General features: G+C 36.7%; 1 protein-coding gene across 2 annotated transcripts; it reads right to left on the bottom strand.

Moving 5' to 3' along the window:
* Positions 1–6,715: 6,715 nt before the first annotated feature.
* On the bottom strand, positions 6,716–15,743 carry LOC139130349 (Krueppel-like factor 5). Of its 2 annotated transcripts, none has more exons than XM_070696115.1 (3): positions 15,063–15,743; positions 11,384–12,155; positions 6,716–8,232 (listed from the first exon to the last, which is right to left on the bottom strand). In XM_070696115.1, the coding sequence occupies exons 1-3, from the start codon at positions 15,228–15,230 to the stop codon at positions 7,988–7,990; spliced, it is 1,185 nt and encodes a 394-aa protein (XP_070552216.1). In that variant the 5' UTR covers positions 15,231–15,743; the 3' UTR covers positions 6,716–7,987. The 2 variants fall into 2 exon arrangements, with proteins under 2 accessions (XP_070552216.1, XP_070552217.1); XM_070696116.1 differs by lacking the exon at positions 15,063–15,743 and adding an exon at positions 13,581–14,496.
* Positions 15,744–15,981: the final 238 nt, after the last annotated feature.

Here is a 15,981-nt window from a genome sequence, read left to right as displayed (position 1 = left end):
AGTGAACTATTTTGGAGAAAATAATTTTTTTTCATCAAACATTGAGAAAAGGAAAAAAATTACCAAAAGTACAAAATTGAAGATATTCCTATGGAAATTTGAAAACATACATAACTCTATTTTTTTAGCTCGGCTGTCAATGACATGGTGCTTATATGACAGGTGGATGTGTAGCGGTATCCGGCATTGGGCAACTTTTTACATCCCAAACTTCTTCCAAATGGCCAGTCTGATTCCTATACTATTTGGTATACAGGTCCCTATGGATGACTTTATATAGTGATGAAATATGCAAATTTGTACTTTTTAAGGCAATTTTGTCATTTTTGGTCAAAAAGGCTTTAAAAATCATCTTCAAAACTACTGGTCAGAATGCATTGATATTGTGGATATAGGTCACTACAGTTGACCATTTTCAGATTTCTTCAAATTGTGCAGGAATATGCAAAATTGTATTTTTAAGGCAATTTTTGTCATTTTTGGTCAAATTTTTTCCACCAAAACTGCTTGTCTGATAGCTTTGATATTAACGGTATACAGCCTTATAGGAATGATCAAATTCTGAAATATTCAAATTATAGTGAAATCTACAATTTAATATTTTTGGAGCAATTTTTGCCAGTCTTGGTAAAAAATTTGTTTCTCAAAAAATAGCACTCCTCTGATAGCTTTAATATTTGGTAGTCATGTTCTAAGGGATGATCTTAATGTGATATTTTGAAATTATGATGAAATGTTCAACTACAATGTATATTATTGCAGCTATTTTTGCCATTTGTGGTAAGGCGATCCTGAAATTAGCTCTTGAATTTCACCCAGTGATTATTAAAGTAAACATGCCTTGCTTATCAAGATATGTCATGAAAAAAACAGCTTATCTGTCAGGTTACACAGAATCTTCAGCTGGTTATTTTTACCAGTATTTTCATTCTATTAACCAAGCATATTTTAACTCTAAAATTACTATCGCTATTTTTTCACAAAATAAGTAAGTCCTCATGAATGACTTAAAACTAGGTACTCAGAGAAAGCACACTGAAGAGACAAATGTTTGCAACTTAAGAAGTTCAAGGTCATTAAAAGTATTATAATGAATCATGTAGACACTCATTGCACATTACACAGATTGCATAATTGCTATAAATAGCACATAAGGAATCTTATAGCCTAGCTTTACCATAAGAACCCTATCACTTCAACCACTCTTGAATTTGACCACCCTGCTTTTTTACTCAAAATGTAATTTTATTTTATTCTTATGAAGTTGACCACAAATGGAAATTGGAACTTTCTCTATCTCTATTTATTTGGCCAACCTATCCTGACAAAGTATTTTGAGCAATGTCTTTTTGATAACATACATAGAACAATATATGACAGTAGTTACAAAATATGTCAAATTTGGGATTCAGGAAAGTTGCCTTTATATGTTTGAATCGTCTAAGATGGTAAGCATTTCACTATGAACTGTAAAAAAAGTGTAAGTTTCTAATAATGATACACTAAAATTATTTAGGCTTTGTGATTTCCTAATTAATTCAATTATTTGAAATCATATATTAATTTTTTTTTTCTGGTCAAATTAATTACAGTACATAACCTAAGTTACATACAGTGTAAGTCAAATTCAGTTAAAATATCAATTACCTCATAAAAGCTTCCAAAATTACATCATTCCCATAAATAACACACCTCAGCCTGGAACAGCACAATCATAATCTGCTCATTCACACAAGCAGTACTTGACTTATGATGAATGACCTACTACATTTCACCTGTTTAGGAAATTTGAAAGCATGGCAAAAAGTACCAAAACTTATGCAAATTCCATCTTGAGTTCACCTAGTCATCTTCAGGTCACTCCTAGGAACCTGCACACCAAATGAGAAAGTAATGGCATACACAGTTTCAAAGAAGATTTTTTGACCAAAAATAGCAAAAATTGTCCCTATATACAAGTACCGCAACTTTGCCATAATTTTGATGAATCCTATTTTCGGTCATCACAAGGCACCTGCACACCAAATTTCAAAGTGATCAGACCATTGGTTTAAGAGAAAACAATTTTTTTTACTGAAATGGCAAAAAAAGTAGAGAAAAAAATTCATTAAGAATAGAAAGGTAGCCTATATTAACATCAAATCTATATGTTTAAATGAGTTGGGCCTAAGGTTCCTAAAAACCAAATATTACAATGATCAGCTGAGTAGTTCCTGAGTTATTGATTTTTAGCTCACATTTGGTATACCAATGTGAGGTTATCATATAAGCTGAAGTCGGTGGCGTCAGTATGTATGTGTGTATGTGTACATATGTGTATGTATGTATGTGTGTACGTATAGTATGTCTGTCAACATCAAAAACCCCCCAACTGCTGCACTTTTTAGCTTGGTATATGGTGTGTGGATGCATCCTGGGCTATAGATGGGATTTTGTTCCAAATGAAGTTTGCAAAATTATGCAAATGAGCTTAAAAATATTAAAATGGTCAAAAATTAATAATTCAAGACCCATTGTTTTCATTGCTTTGAAAATTAGCGTGCAAGTACCTTAGGGAGCGTTCAGTTATTATGGCCGGGGTGGGCCGGCAAATTCTTCCTGCACAATATCAAGCAAAATAAGTGAACCCCCTACCCATTGCACCAAAAAAATGATGACCCCCCCCTTTTAAGATGACAAAAATTTCATGACCCCCCCCCCCCCCCACACACACATTGCTTGAGTAAAGCTGCACACACATACACCTCGCGGGGGGGAAGATTCTCAGATATTTTCAAATGACCCTCCTTACAAACTCACAAAGTGTTATTTCGCCTTCTGACTTGCTATGATTTTGAAATTACCCCTCAAAGGGATTAGACAGAAATTACACGTAGATCGCAATATTTTTGTGGAAGCGTGTGTGTACAAAATTTTAACATTTGGATTTAATTGATGATCAGCTGTTGATAATGTTGATTCACTATAGATGATAGTGTATGAGAAAACTATGTAATACTTTTTTAATACAAAACTATATCTATGCATTTATAGATGTTTGATAATTGACATCAATGTACTTACAACTGGTATGAGGACAAAAAATTTGACTTTAGAATTTCACCAAAAATGTTCATCTACATAATATACTATACATAGGAGTCTATGATAAATTTGTGAATAATTTTTTTTCCAATGAAAAACTTGCTATACTTGAGCATATACAGACGTTGAATAATTAACATAATTGTACTTGATTAGAATATGATGGTTAAAGATGCATATTATGTGTAAAAGAAATCTGATTTTGAAATTTCACTGAAAGTGTTCATCCACTATACATGGGAGTCTATAAGGAAACTATAAGTAATTGTTTTCCAATACAAAAATAGGTAAATCTTTGTATTTATGTATTTATGCCGAACGTTCAATGTTTGGAAGCTGAATTTAGGTGGGCCACCAGCATTCAAACTTTTACTTTTTGGAAGGCATGTTTTTATCGATATCTCGCAATCCGTGCGCAGACGCCACGTCAAATATCGACTGTTGACATTGAAAAAACGTGCTTTAAAAATGTTACCAAGTGGGAGTGCCACTTTAATGTGAATGAACTTGATTAGACTAGGGTGGTAACAAATGGATGTGTTTGCCAGAAATTGGATTTTGGAATTTCACCGAAATGTAAATTCACTGTACGTGGGAGTCTATGAGGAAACTATGAATAATTTTTTTCCAATACAAAATTAGGTAAATCTGTGTATTTATATGTACTCTTGATTATTAATATGTAATGTACTTGATTAGACTAGGGTGGTTACAAATGGATATGTGTGCAGGAAATTGGATTTTAGAATTTCACCTAAAAGAATGATTTAACTTTTCATGGTACTCATAGTCTACAGGTAACTGTTTAAAACTTGCCATATCTCTAATATGTCAGTAATAGGAATTGTTCTTTGCCCTCAGTGAGCTCCATTGACAATAAGACAAGCCTCAGAGTTGCCAAGTCAAGATATTCATGCGACAGATAATTATACTTTTGTTCAGATTTACAATTAAATGACTTCAGAGAATGAAATCATGCAGCTAATCATTTTTATCTCCCAGAATATTTCTGAACACTGAAATTTGAGGTGACCTCCCCCTGGATTTTGCCGGCCCACCCCCAGCCATAATAACTGAACGCTCCCTTAGGTGGACCTTATACAGTTATATGTATATCGTGAAGATATCGTGAACTTTGTATTTTTGCTGAATTGTTTGGTTATTTTTCTCATTTTAAGTAAAAATTATTCTCCTCTGAAACCACTGGCCCCATTGCTCTCCAATTTGGGTTGGATATTTGCAAGGGTATTTCTCTCTTAATTTGTTGAAATTATGACAGAATTGGCTAAATTACCATTTTGGGGCAAGTTTTTTCATTTTTGGTAAAAAAAAAATCGTCAAATATATTATTTCTTTATAACTGCTGGACAGACAGCTTTTATATTTGATGTTCAGATGCCCAGGGATGACAACGATTGGAAATGTGGAAATTGTCCTGAAATATGCAAATTTGTATTTTACAGACAATTTTGTCCTTTTCGGTCAAGAAAATGCATTTTTAAGACAATTTTGTCATTTTTGGTCAAGAAAAATTTGTTCTCAAAACTACTTGTCTGATAGCTTTGTTATATGTTATAAAAGTCCCGAAGGATGTTATTAGTTAGATAAATCTCTGCTCAAAGTGTTGGGAAACCCCAAAATTTATATAATTTATATAATGTCTGTGACCTTAAATGACCTATTCCAACCAAGTATATGTTGTGAGACAGTGGTTCAGGCAGTGAACATAATTTTGTTATATTTGGTATCAATTTGTGGCGAAATTTGATCCAGAAAACAAAGTCTAGGTTAATTTTTTCACTGTGGACCAATTTTTGCAACTTTTCCATGTAAGACACACAAGAACTGATAAAAAATTTGGATCCATAATAATTCCAGATGTCATAATCACCTCCCACAGTGGAAGGCATTTCACTATCTGTAACTAACTTAAATGCTGTTTACATTCAAATGACAGCACTGAGAGCATTTTAAAAATCCCCAAGGTCATAAATAGCTCACCTACTAGTACTTTATATTTCCTGCCACCTAGCCATTGTAGCTAGCTCTTTATATAAACACAGTCAATACCAAGGGATGGAAAATTTGATGGGGGGGGGGGTGTAGAAGAGTGATGAAGTAGCATGAATTTTTTTTTCCTTTGTACATTATGCTTGTCCTCTTGCTATAGAAGTTGATATGCATGTTTCTAAAGCTGATCCCAGTACCTACGTTGCAGACCTTATTTGCTTTTATCATTCTTGTTTTTCTGGTTGTACTGTGTAGAAATCATTGGCATAACATCACCATAGAATTTTGCTGCATTGATCAGATAGAAACAACATTAATCATTGATCTTTGGTACCAATACTAGTATGTACTGATTCCAATCAAATGTGAGCAACACCGTGTCATTGGACAGTATTTTTGACCATTTTTGCTTTTTTTCTACCTCATTTGCATATCTGTAAGACTAACAAGTTCATCTTTACAACGGCACATCTACACCATATATGACATATACACCATAAATCAGCTTAATACGTCCAGCGATTTGGGATCGAGTTTTGGTATGGACGGACAGACATCCATATATACATACATATATATAGACAGACAGTCACATCTCACATTCAGACTTTTTTCAACCATATAACCTCTCAATTGCCATATATGTATGGCAAATGGGAGCTAATAAGGAATGACAGCTGTTGTTTCTTGTCTTTGGCCGATGCTATATCAACTAATTCTTCAGAAAATCATTACAGATACACAATTCTTGATGCCAAATTTCGTATTCACTTGTTTGTTCACAGACATGACAAGCTGCTTGTCTTGCCTTTGTGCTCATGCGCACAGTTTTCACAATTGTTGCTGACATCTTCAAAACCCTGGCGTCCCCTATCAGAATTAGTCCACAGCGGTATATGATGTTTGTTGAGCAAACTATCATGGTACCCAGTGAAAACATTACATTATATTACTTTTATTTTTACCAACATGGTTAGGGTAACTATCTCACTATGGGATGATGGTGAGTTTGAGACCTGGTTAGTCTAGAGTACCTCTGTTAAGTGTTGGAAGATGGCGAGTTCAAGACTCAAATATGGCAGCATGCCTTTGAGCTTAACTCTTCATTTGTATTAAACGGGAACTTCCCCTATGAAAGCCAGATTATTATAAATCTATGCAAATGTAAACAGCCACTCTACTCACTATGGGATGATGATGAGTTTGAGACCTGGTTAGTCCAGAGTACCTCTGTTAAGTGTTGGAAGATGGCGAGTTCAAGACTCAAATGTGGCAGCATGCCTTTGAGCTTAACTCTTCATTTGTATTAAACGGGAACTTCCCCTATGAAAACCATTTGATAAACTGTGACATGCTGACAGACAGACAGTTGTGACATAGCTTCCATTGATAAACTGTGATATGCTGACACACAGACAGTTGTGACATAGCTTCCATTGATAAACTGGGAGGTAAAAGTTGTAAGGAACATTTCTTAACAGTGAAAGAGTTGAGTGCATTTTGGGTAATTTTTTTACTTTTACTTATGTGACCTCTTCATTCAATTCTATTTGCTTTGTGGCATATCATACACATGGCATCACATGTTTTTCAGTATCCTTAAAAAATATCACAACATTAATTCAGAAATATTGAAAGGCTGCTTTATTGTATCAAAAAATCTTACGATTGGAAGAACATCAGTGATCCAGAAATATTTTGCTTTGAAAGACTTACTATGTAAACATCTTGAACGGGAGAAAGTTGCCTTCTGAATATAAACATAACAATATGTGCAGGGATACCATAAATTATTTTCTTGTAATTATAAACAAGTGAAATAGATAACATCACATATGATAATTAACTCTTCTCTGAGAAGAGTTTACCTATCTTGTCGTTCACAAGTAACTTAGGGAATGAACATTTTCTTCAAATATTGAAGTCAAAAATGCAAAATTTTCAGAAATGTACAAATTATTCAAAGACAATCATAAAAATTGTGCAGTATTGAAAACATGAAGTATAAAATACAAAGATTGTGAAATTCATTTGGAACAGAACAGTTATAAAGAAGCAGCTATTGTTTGTAACACAGACTTTGGAGTCTTGTTAATGAATGGCATAAATAGCAAATTTTGCACTTTTAAAGAATTTGTACTTTGTAAGTACGTCTTACACAAACATATACATACAGTATTGAAGGAGAACACATGTTCACAATAATAAATACAGTAGCAATTAACAGCTACAGCTATGGAATGTCAGTGAAAATACACTATAAATTAGCATTAAAAATTGGTCATTGATTGTACTGCCTTAACTAAACTTCCGTTGCGTTTTTGCTTTATGCTGTAGCCACATTATGGCTATTTGTCACACTTCACAGATCTGTTGGCTTGTACAAATTTTGAAACATTGCACTCCTATTATTTATGGCCTTGTTGCACTAATTCCTAACATAACTGCACAAAGTAAAAATTTCTTAAGTACACTAGAAAATCATTATTTAAAATTAAGTACTGATGTAGATGTAGAGGAAAATGTTCAATTCCATTGCACCTTTCTTTAGATTGGTAACTGAAAAGTTAATTAATGTGTAAGGAATCCTGATTAAATGATTTGATAAATTGAAAAAATATAAAAAAATGGAAGACAATGCCTTTCACTTTTGTCTGAAATGGCAATGTACAAAGATCTAGTTAGCAAAACGGATAAATCCCAAGCATACCTAATCAATGATGTAACACCAGTAGACAACTATAATTTTGATATGTATTCTTGTAAACCTGATACTAAGATTATACATTAAGTTGGTAAGTACTGTACTTGCTCTCAGATGGGTTACAGAATTGGAAGAAAATTTCACATGTACTGTTTGACATTATAGTAACTGCATCTGGACAATTAAGCTTTATTTGTTATCCTGGTGACGTTTCATGTGTAGTGACAAGTGATCAGAGCGGGAAAAGCACCTTTCACACACCTTGCACTTAAATGGTTTTGCACCTGTGTGTTTCCTATAGTGCCTTGTCAACTCATCAGATCTAGCAAATCTCCACTGACAACCAGTCCATGAACATTGGTATGGTTTCTCTCCTGTGTGTATTCTTTGATGAGCTTTCAAGTGTGAGCTCTTTGTGTACACCTTTGTGCAACCTGACAAAGAAAACCAAAGAGATTATAAATTTCTATGCATGAATCATCAATATGAAATGGTACATAATAACATAAAATAAATTTATGGAAGTGATTTTTATTTCTGACAAGAAAGAGAGACATTGCAGTGATAAACCCATAACATTATTGCAAACAATGTAAATTTGAACCTGCACATAACTTTACAGCCATAAACGAAAGCTGAAGAAAATTTTACTGCAGATTGATTAAAAATAGCTTGAAGTTTTGTGCAAACATAAGCTACTGTTGTTTCAGGCCATGGGATGGATAATCTTATTATTAGATTTTGTTGGGATCACGTCTTTCATCAAAGCTTTCTGAGATAGCAGCAAGAGTGTACATGATTTAAATTGTTACTGGATTATTTCAAGGTCACACAGACAAGAAAAATCCAACACTCTCATTAGTTGAATAAGCAGTGGTTAGCTGAGTGCAGCTATTCTACAATAATCGCAACGTGTATTTGTGAAATATTGCAATTTTTCTGTCACGCACTGTACTACATGTAACTATATGATAACTATTTCTATGGTGACAGATTACCTAAAGAAGTGGCCCTTTTTCACATACGCTATTAAAAGTCCCTTTGAAAAAACATGAGAAAGCTAACTTTATAATTCTTTTTTGATTATTGTGTGAGTTACTTGACCTTCAAAACAAGGCTCTTTTTCTCTATGGTCTATCATTCTTTATGATCCTAGCATTGGATTCAAATTGTTGTCCTCACTTGACTGGGCATTCCCATGACAGAAAGTGTTTTCTTTCTTCCTCTAGTACATTAGATGTATTATGTTCACACATCAAAGGCTGTTCTAGCATTTTTGAGGTATTCACATCAACATCTACTATAAGCTTCAGTGGTTCAACACAATGGATCTTTCCCAAAGGTTCAAAGGGTCCTTGTGATTTCAAAAAGACTATAATAATGAACCAAGAAGCCTTGAAAATAATACAAGCAAATAAGTGCATGGTGGTGTGTGAAAATAAAAAAGACTTGTCAGGACTTGGATAGCATCAGTCTTGCAAGTAAAGATTTGTCCTAATTAATACAGTATTGCTATAGATTTGGGCGGGAACCTTGGACAGTGTATGTCTACACCATGAGAAACCATGTCCACTGTACAAAAGTGTCAACAAGTAAAAGATAGTGGAGTGCCATAATGAGGAAACATCACACCTGTAGTTTTAAAGCCCAATTTGCTGAATCATTTTGTGTTTTCTGACAAGGATGGTTTGAAATCAAATGTGACTTATGTTAAAGTGCTTTCCAAGGCATGATCGCATAGATTGTTTAACAAACATTGGCAAAACACGAACAATGCAGATTTTAAAAACTAAATAATGTTTGAGTTGCAACTCTAATATGGCGACTGCAAAAAACACTTGGGCTAAGTGCCGAAATTCAATTCACCAAATCAATCACCATGGATTGAAAGAATAAGTTCCAAAGACAATAGGGGGTTCTCATGGCAAAGTTTGTGCCGGCCCAGCAATGCCCCTGATCCGACTCCGACATAAAAAATATGTGAAAACAGTTCTCGACGCTGCTGTGCTGGCTTTACTTTACAACAGAGTTGAGTGGAAGACCTGGGTCAGAGCCCCCACCTGACTTCCAGGATTGCAGCATGTGTGAACGCACAGTACAATTACTGATGTCAAAGAACACCCCATGCGGAGACTTTTTGTGCATATTTTTGAGGTAACCTCTGACCTTTGTTCAGTTGTTATGGTGAGTTCAACCATGACAGACGTGTGCTATGCAGACGGACATGGGAGGAAGTTGCTCTTTTGCTTGCTGTATGGCGACAGGAGAGCATCCAGAAAGTGATAGATGGCAATTCCAGAGACAATGCACTTTATTGAACTATGGCAGACAAAGCAGCAGCCACCTTTAAAAGGACTAAAGAAAAGCCCTGTCAACAGCAGTATCACCAAAAGATAAAATACCGCAATTATACGGTGTCGCTCAAATTTGATCAGAATTGGTATATACCAGTATGGGTTACCAATGACCAACAAATAAATGTTGTTTCTATCTGTTCAGTGGAGGAAAATTCTACGTTGATGTTATGACAATGATTTCTGCACAGTACAACCAGAAAAACAACAAGGAATATTTAAACCAGAAAAACAAGAACGACAAAAGTAATTAAGGTCTGAAACTTTAGGTACTGTAGGCCAACCTTAGCAACATGTATAGCAGAAACAAGCCCCTCTAAGTTTGAGTATAGACGGTCTTCCCCCCTCTACTGTCTATGGTTTCAGCAAGTCTGTTAATATGTAACAGTTCATGAACAATGAAGGAAATGACTCAAGATCAGTGGAGTTGGCCTGTTTCTTACTGGCATGCCACTCCTGCACATTTGCAGGATTTCACTCTTTCTTACCTCATTGCACATTTTTGACACTGATGTGTTCATTTGAACAAATTCACATCTCAACCCCTGCATCTACCTGTACACCAAATACTGAGATTGTAGCTCTGGCGGTATGAGAACCTTTGCGTGTGAAGGACATACATCTGCACATACATACCCACAAATATACAGACATACAGACGCCACCGACTCATCATATAAGCTCTTTTTGGTATTTATATACAAAACCAAATATGAGCTAAAAGACCATGATGGCAAAATTCAAAGATATAATCAACCATAATAACAGAAGCAGTCAGGGAAGGAATGCAATGCCACTCTTTATTGAACTTTGTGAGATCCTCAGGGATTGACCGGCAATAAACCTATATGCCAGTTTTGTTGTTGCCATGATGCCCAACATGACCGTAGTGGGCGTTTAGGCCAGTCTCAATTCCAAAACAAAGACCTAAATACAAACATAGCTAAATAATAGTAATCCAAAACATCTCCCTGAAGATTGGTTGATACATTTGGCAAAAAGATCTGTCTAATGGGTCTTTAAATCTAGATTCCCTTATTATTCCGGGTTAAGTTCGTGATCACTTTGGCATTATAATGAACACTTGATGCAAAAATGGTGAACTATGAAAGTTACACATTGAATCATAATGAGTTAAAGGTTTGGGCATGAAAACATACGTTTGTTCAGCGTAATAAACTGACAAGTCTACAATAAGAATTAACTGATATATATCTAATCGGAAACTTACGAGGATAATCGCAGAAATGTATTCTCCTTTTATCTAGTTCTGGATTGTTCTTTCTGTTAAACTTCACAGGTTTGGTCAGTGATGAATTTGTTGTGTTCCCTGCTGTAAAACCAAGTGACACTGGGTAGGGTGGAGGTGGCCGATATGTGTTTTCATGAAGTCCCTTCTTCGCCTGTTCTCCTGGTGATCCTGGCTGGGAGTTTGGAGGTGTGGGGGGTAGCAATGGGAAGCCACCAATATATGGCTGAACAGTATTAGTAAAGGTATAATTCGATGATGCAGTTGCTGGAAAATTTTGTAGGACTGTATATTGACTTCCTGTACTATGCTGAGGTTCTGACTTGACAATCACAGTTGCAGTTGACATTGACGGCATGTTACAGCTTGTTGAAGGATAATCCTCAGGCTCCGATTTAATTGAGACTTTTTGGAGAATTTTGTGGGGCACAGCTGTTGACACGGCATCTTTAGTGGTGCCATTATTCCAGTAGAGTTGACTGAGATTAGGTTCTTTGATTGCATTGGCATTTGAATCCAGCTTGCCATGACTTCCAGGATTTGACTGCACTTTTACACCATTTTTTACTTGATTTGGGAAAACAAGATTGAAGTTTACATTTACATTGACATGTGGAGATTTTGGCTGATCAGAAAAAAATTCATCAATCACTGATGAACTCTCTCTTCTAACTTTCTTTGCAAATGATGTCGCTGTAGGTGATGGTGTTGCTGGTTCACGTTTCCAGAGATATTTGTCAAGTTCAAAACGCGACTGTGAAAAAAAAAGAAACAAAGATTATTAAAATATACTTAGTATGCATAAAATATTGGTGAAAATGATTTTGGAAAGTTTTCTAATATTTCTCATATCATTCTCATATCAAGGATGAGGACACAACTGCTTGAAAATTACAATAATACTATCACAGTCTTTTCTCCAGGATGTGTGATTACACAAATCCCCCTTCAAATAATCACAAATGCGCCACATGTCACCCACTTCTACAATGAGGTTTGAGAATCGCATGCAAAGATATGTAGCAGTATCATATCAATTGACTACTGATTTGCATATATTATGAATTTTTGTAATTAAGGCTGATGCCAAGAAATGGTTCATCAAATTTCATATGGTACAAATGTTGTGCTCTCATTGCTTTAACAGTGAATAACATTAATCAGTGCCATGTTTATAAATTTTTAATTTGCGTAATTTATGAACTTTCCTGATTTGAGTGACAAATTTGATGAAAAATTGGTACAGATGTTGATGTCACAGTGCTCTAATACAATTCAGTGACAGTTAGCAGTGTAATTAAAATTAATTGCTAATTTGCATATATAATGAATTTTTGTTTTCAGGGTGAATGCCCAAAAGCACTGCATCAAATTGTATGAAATGTGGTACAGGTGATAATCTGTCAGTGTTATAATGGAATGAAAGATTGTTTGCAACATCCTGTTGATTAATTACTACTTCAATCATTTTTGTAATCATGGTGGCAGCCAAGATTGGTTTTACGGTTTCTCCACCATGGAGGAAATATTTACATACAGTTTACTAAACACATCGAAATTGAAAATCGGGGATTTAAAAGTTTCAAAATATCAATCTCATTTAGCCCCTATAATCATGGTCCAAATACGACGTCCGATTACTGTGATAGCAGTCCGATTACTACGCACTCAACAGGGGGTCAAAAATTTTGCAACTTTGACCCCCTAAATATCACTTCTGTGTCGTTAACAGTTTGAGGATAAACACAATAAAGTTTCAAAAGGTCATTTATGAAACGGCAACTACCGAAATTCACTACCGTGTCTGAAAACAGTCACATTGAGTGTAGTTATGAGACCTCTATGGTTTCACACTTCACTGAATTTCTTCCTTGGAACATATAATTACAAGGCCAGCACTGCCTAAACATGGATTTTGGCTGATCTCAGAACAAATTCTGCACATCGCACAGCGATAACACAGATTGAACGCTATGTGCGGGCTGCAAATCTCACGCATCACGGTCACGCCACCCAGCGAGATTGCGGTCTTTACGCTTCGCACAGGCCGCCGTAGCATCAAAGAGTCTGGCCCAAGAAGGGGATTTTCCGGGGGGGGGGGGGGGGGGGACTGCATCGACGCAAGGTTGGATTTCTGAGTGGTACTTCAATTAAAAACAGAAGATGAAAAATGGTTTACCAGTGGCAAGCATGCTGTTGATAATCCAAATCTGAGCTCGACCGTAGCTCCCATTGGTCTGATCTTCTATGTATGGTTTGTCATGTCACAGCTGTGGTTCAACTGCTGCACGAACGGGTAACTGGGAAGGCGTGATTTTGCATTCTTTGGTAGTACATACATTAAAATTAGCTTCAAGATACAGCTAAATAGCCACTATCCGTCGATAGGCAGTACCTAGTGTCCAGTGTGACACGTGTTAGTAATAACGGTGTTCATTTTTTATCCCAAACTAGTGGTAGCCCTGCGTAGGATGTGGAGGGACTGTGGATGCATGCTGTGTTCTTGATTCAATGATTGGCCTCCCACGCACCCGAAAACTTTTCGAACTTCTTTCGGCCGAAAAAACTTGATTCCGATCTATGCCTACCCGAATAACTAAAACGCTTTACAGACTGCAAAAAAAAATTGCTCTCGTGACATCCCAAACCGTTAGTTTGCCAGCGATACACGGTCAAGAACCAAGTGGCCGACCATGTCTTGCATGCATGGACGTATGATGTATGTATCTAACGGCGGCAGGTAGTCTGGTTGTTGGTTTACGTTTGACATGTTTGACGGAGTACATCACATGGGAAATTGACATGCATGAGGCTAGGTGGCGAATTCAGTAAATTCCTGACCGGACTCGAACTCGCAACATTCGGCACCGAGTAGCCTAGCGAAGACACAGTTTGCGAATACTAAGACACATATCTGCGACTCAGAGTAAAAGCTGCAAAAACAGCCATGATTGCAACATAGATAAAATTTGTCCGCATTTCAAGCTGCGTGTCCAATGTCGATCGACATGTCGCGCGCGTATAGCTATATTTAGTAACAAACTTATAACTACTGCAAGAACACGACATCGCGACAGGACGGACAGCCGTAAATAAATACACAGGGAAGACGATCACGCGTCAAATTTATTGTAGCAAATCAAATAAAAGTAATTCAGCTCCACTGAGGCCCATTACATTTGAAACATATATAAACTTTGAAAGTTTGGCCATCCTTACTTCGACGTGACGTAGAGTTGTAGAAGTATTGCGAAATCTTTCTGTCCGCACAGACAGTTCATTGTTCTGCGTATACGTGTTGGAATGTGCTGCGGTTCAAAGAAATATACGGCACTCGTGGTAATCATTCCCCCCCCCCCCGGACAGAAAAACAGCGTTGACCATACGATCTAACATAAAAAAATGCAAGGTCGCCGAAGAAAAATCACAAATGCCAAGGCTGAAGGAGAACAGGTCATGGCGAAAAGTTGAAAAGTGTACTACAGTTGCCCGAAGGTAACGTCATTCATTCACTGCATTTCGTCATCCTATGGCTATGTACACCTCTCATGATCCATTTTACGACCTAAAGGAAGTTATACACATCGAGAAAAAATATATTACGATTCTTAAATTCAGAGGATACTCGGGTACAAAAAGGAAAAACATTAATAAAACTCGCCTGTTGCCACTCTTCAGCTTCCATAGCAATTTGTTCGGGCGGAACTTCTGGCCCGGGAATGGAAGAAGGTACGAGAAAATTCCGATTAGTATTGGAATCGAGATCTGTCAATACGGGATCTTCACCATACACAGGATCTTCTGGTATGGCACTCAGTGTCATCGCCATGTTCAAAACTTGGTCGGTTATAAACACAAGTGTAGTTAAAATTTTGGGAAGATCCCCGCACTTTGAGGCAGAGGCGACACGATGAAGTTATGAATGGACCACAAGTCACAGAGAACTATTTGGCTAACTGCAGCCCACGACATTCTTTTACCATATTAGGGTCCAATTTGCATTGTAAATTATTTACTCACAAAATTTGGCTGTCCAAATTTGGGTAAGGCGGATGATCGCGATGGTTACTCATTGACATGTGATTCCCATACATGTTACGGGCCAGAGAGTTCGCAGGAAATTACCCTTGACCTGGTGGCAACCAACGGCCCCGTGCGTGCTGGTATGTGCGGATTCGGATAATCCATTCGCACGGGTCTCGGTCCGGTCGTTCGCTCGTTCGACTACAGTCTCCCATGAAACTGCTTTCGTGGAGCATCAACATCAAAATGATCAAGCTGCCTGGACAAAAGACCTTGGCAAGCGAAGATGGTTCTAATCAGCATGTTTGTATGTGTATGTAAATTTTGTTGTTAGCTACCTGACGTCATAGTACCTATCATCATGGTTATCTTTCTAACCTTTCGTACCAAGAGAGTTCACGTGATCCGCACCGTACGTGCGTGTTTCTTAACTTAAAGCCGTATAGCGAGCTCTCCGTGGCAAGTTTGTGTGTTACCGGGTGTGAACGCGAAGTTAAGTCAGTTGGTGAAAAGCACATGAGCGAGGTGAATCACAGGCTGCCCAGACGTATTGAGTT

This window comes from Ptychodera flava, chromosome 4 (genome assembly GCF_041260155.1).
Source record: "Ptychodera flava strain L36383 chromosome 4, AS_Pfla_20210202, whole genome shotgun sequence".
In the NCBI taxonomy this organism is placed as follows: Eukaryota; Metazoa; Hemichordata; class Enteropneusta; family Ptychoderidae; genus Ptychodera; species Ptychodera flava.
Note: the sequence above shows the minus strand (reverse complement) of the source record. Positions and strands in the feature narration are given on the sequence as shown.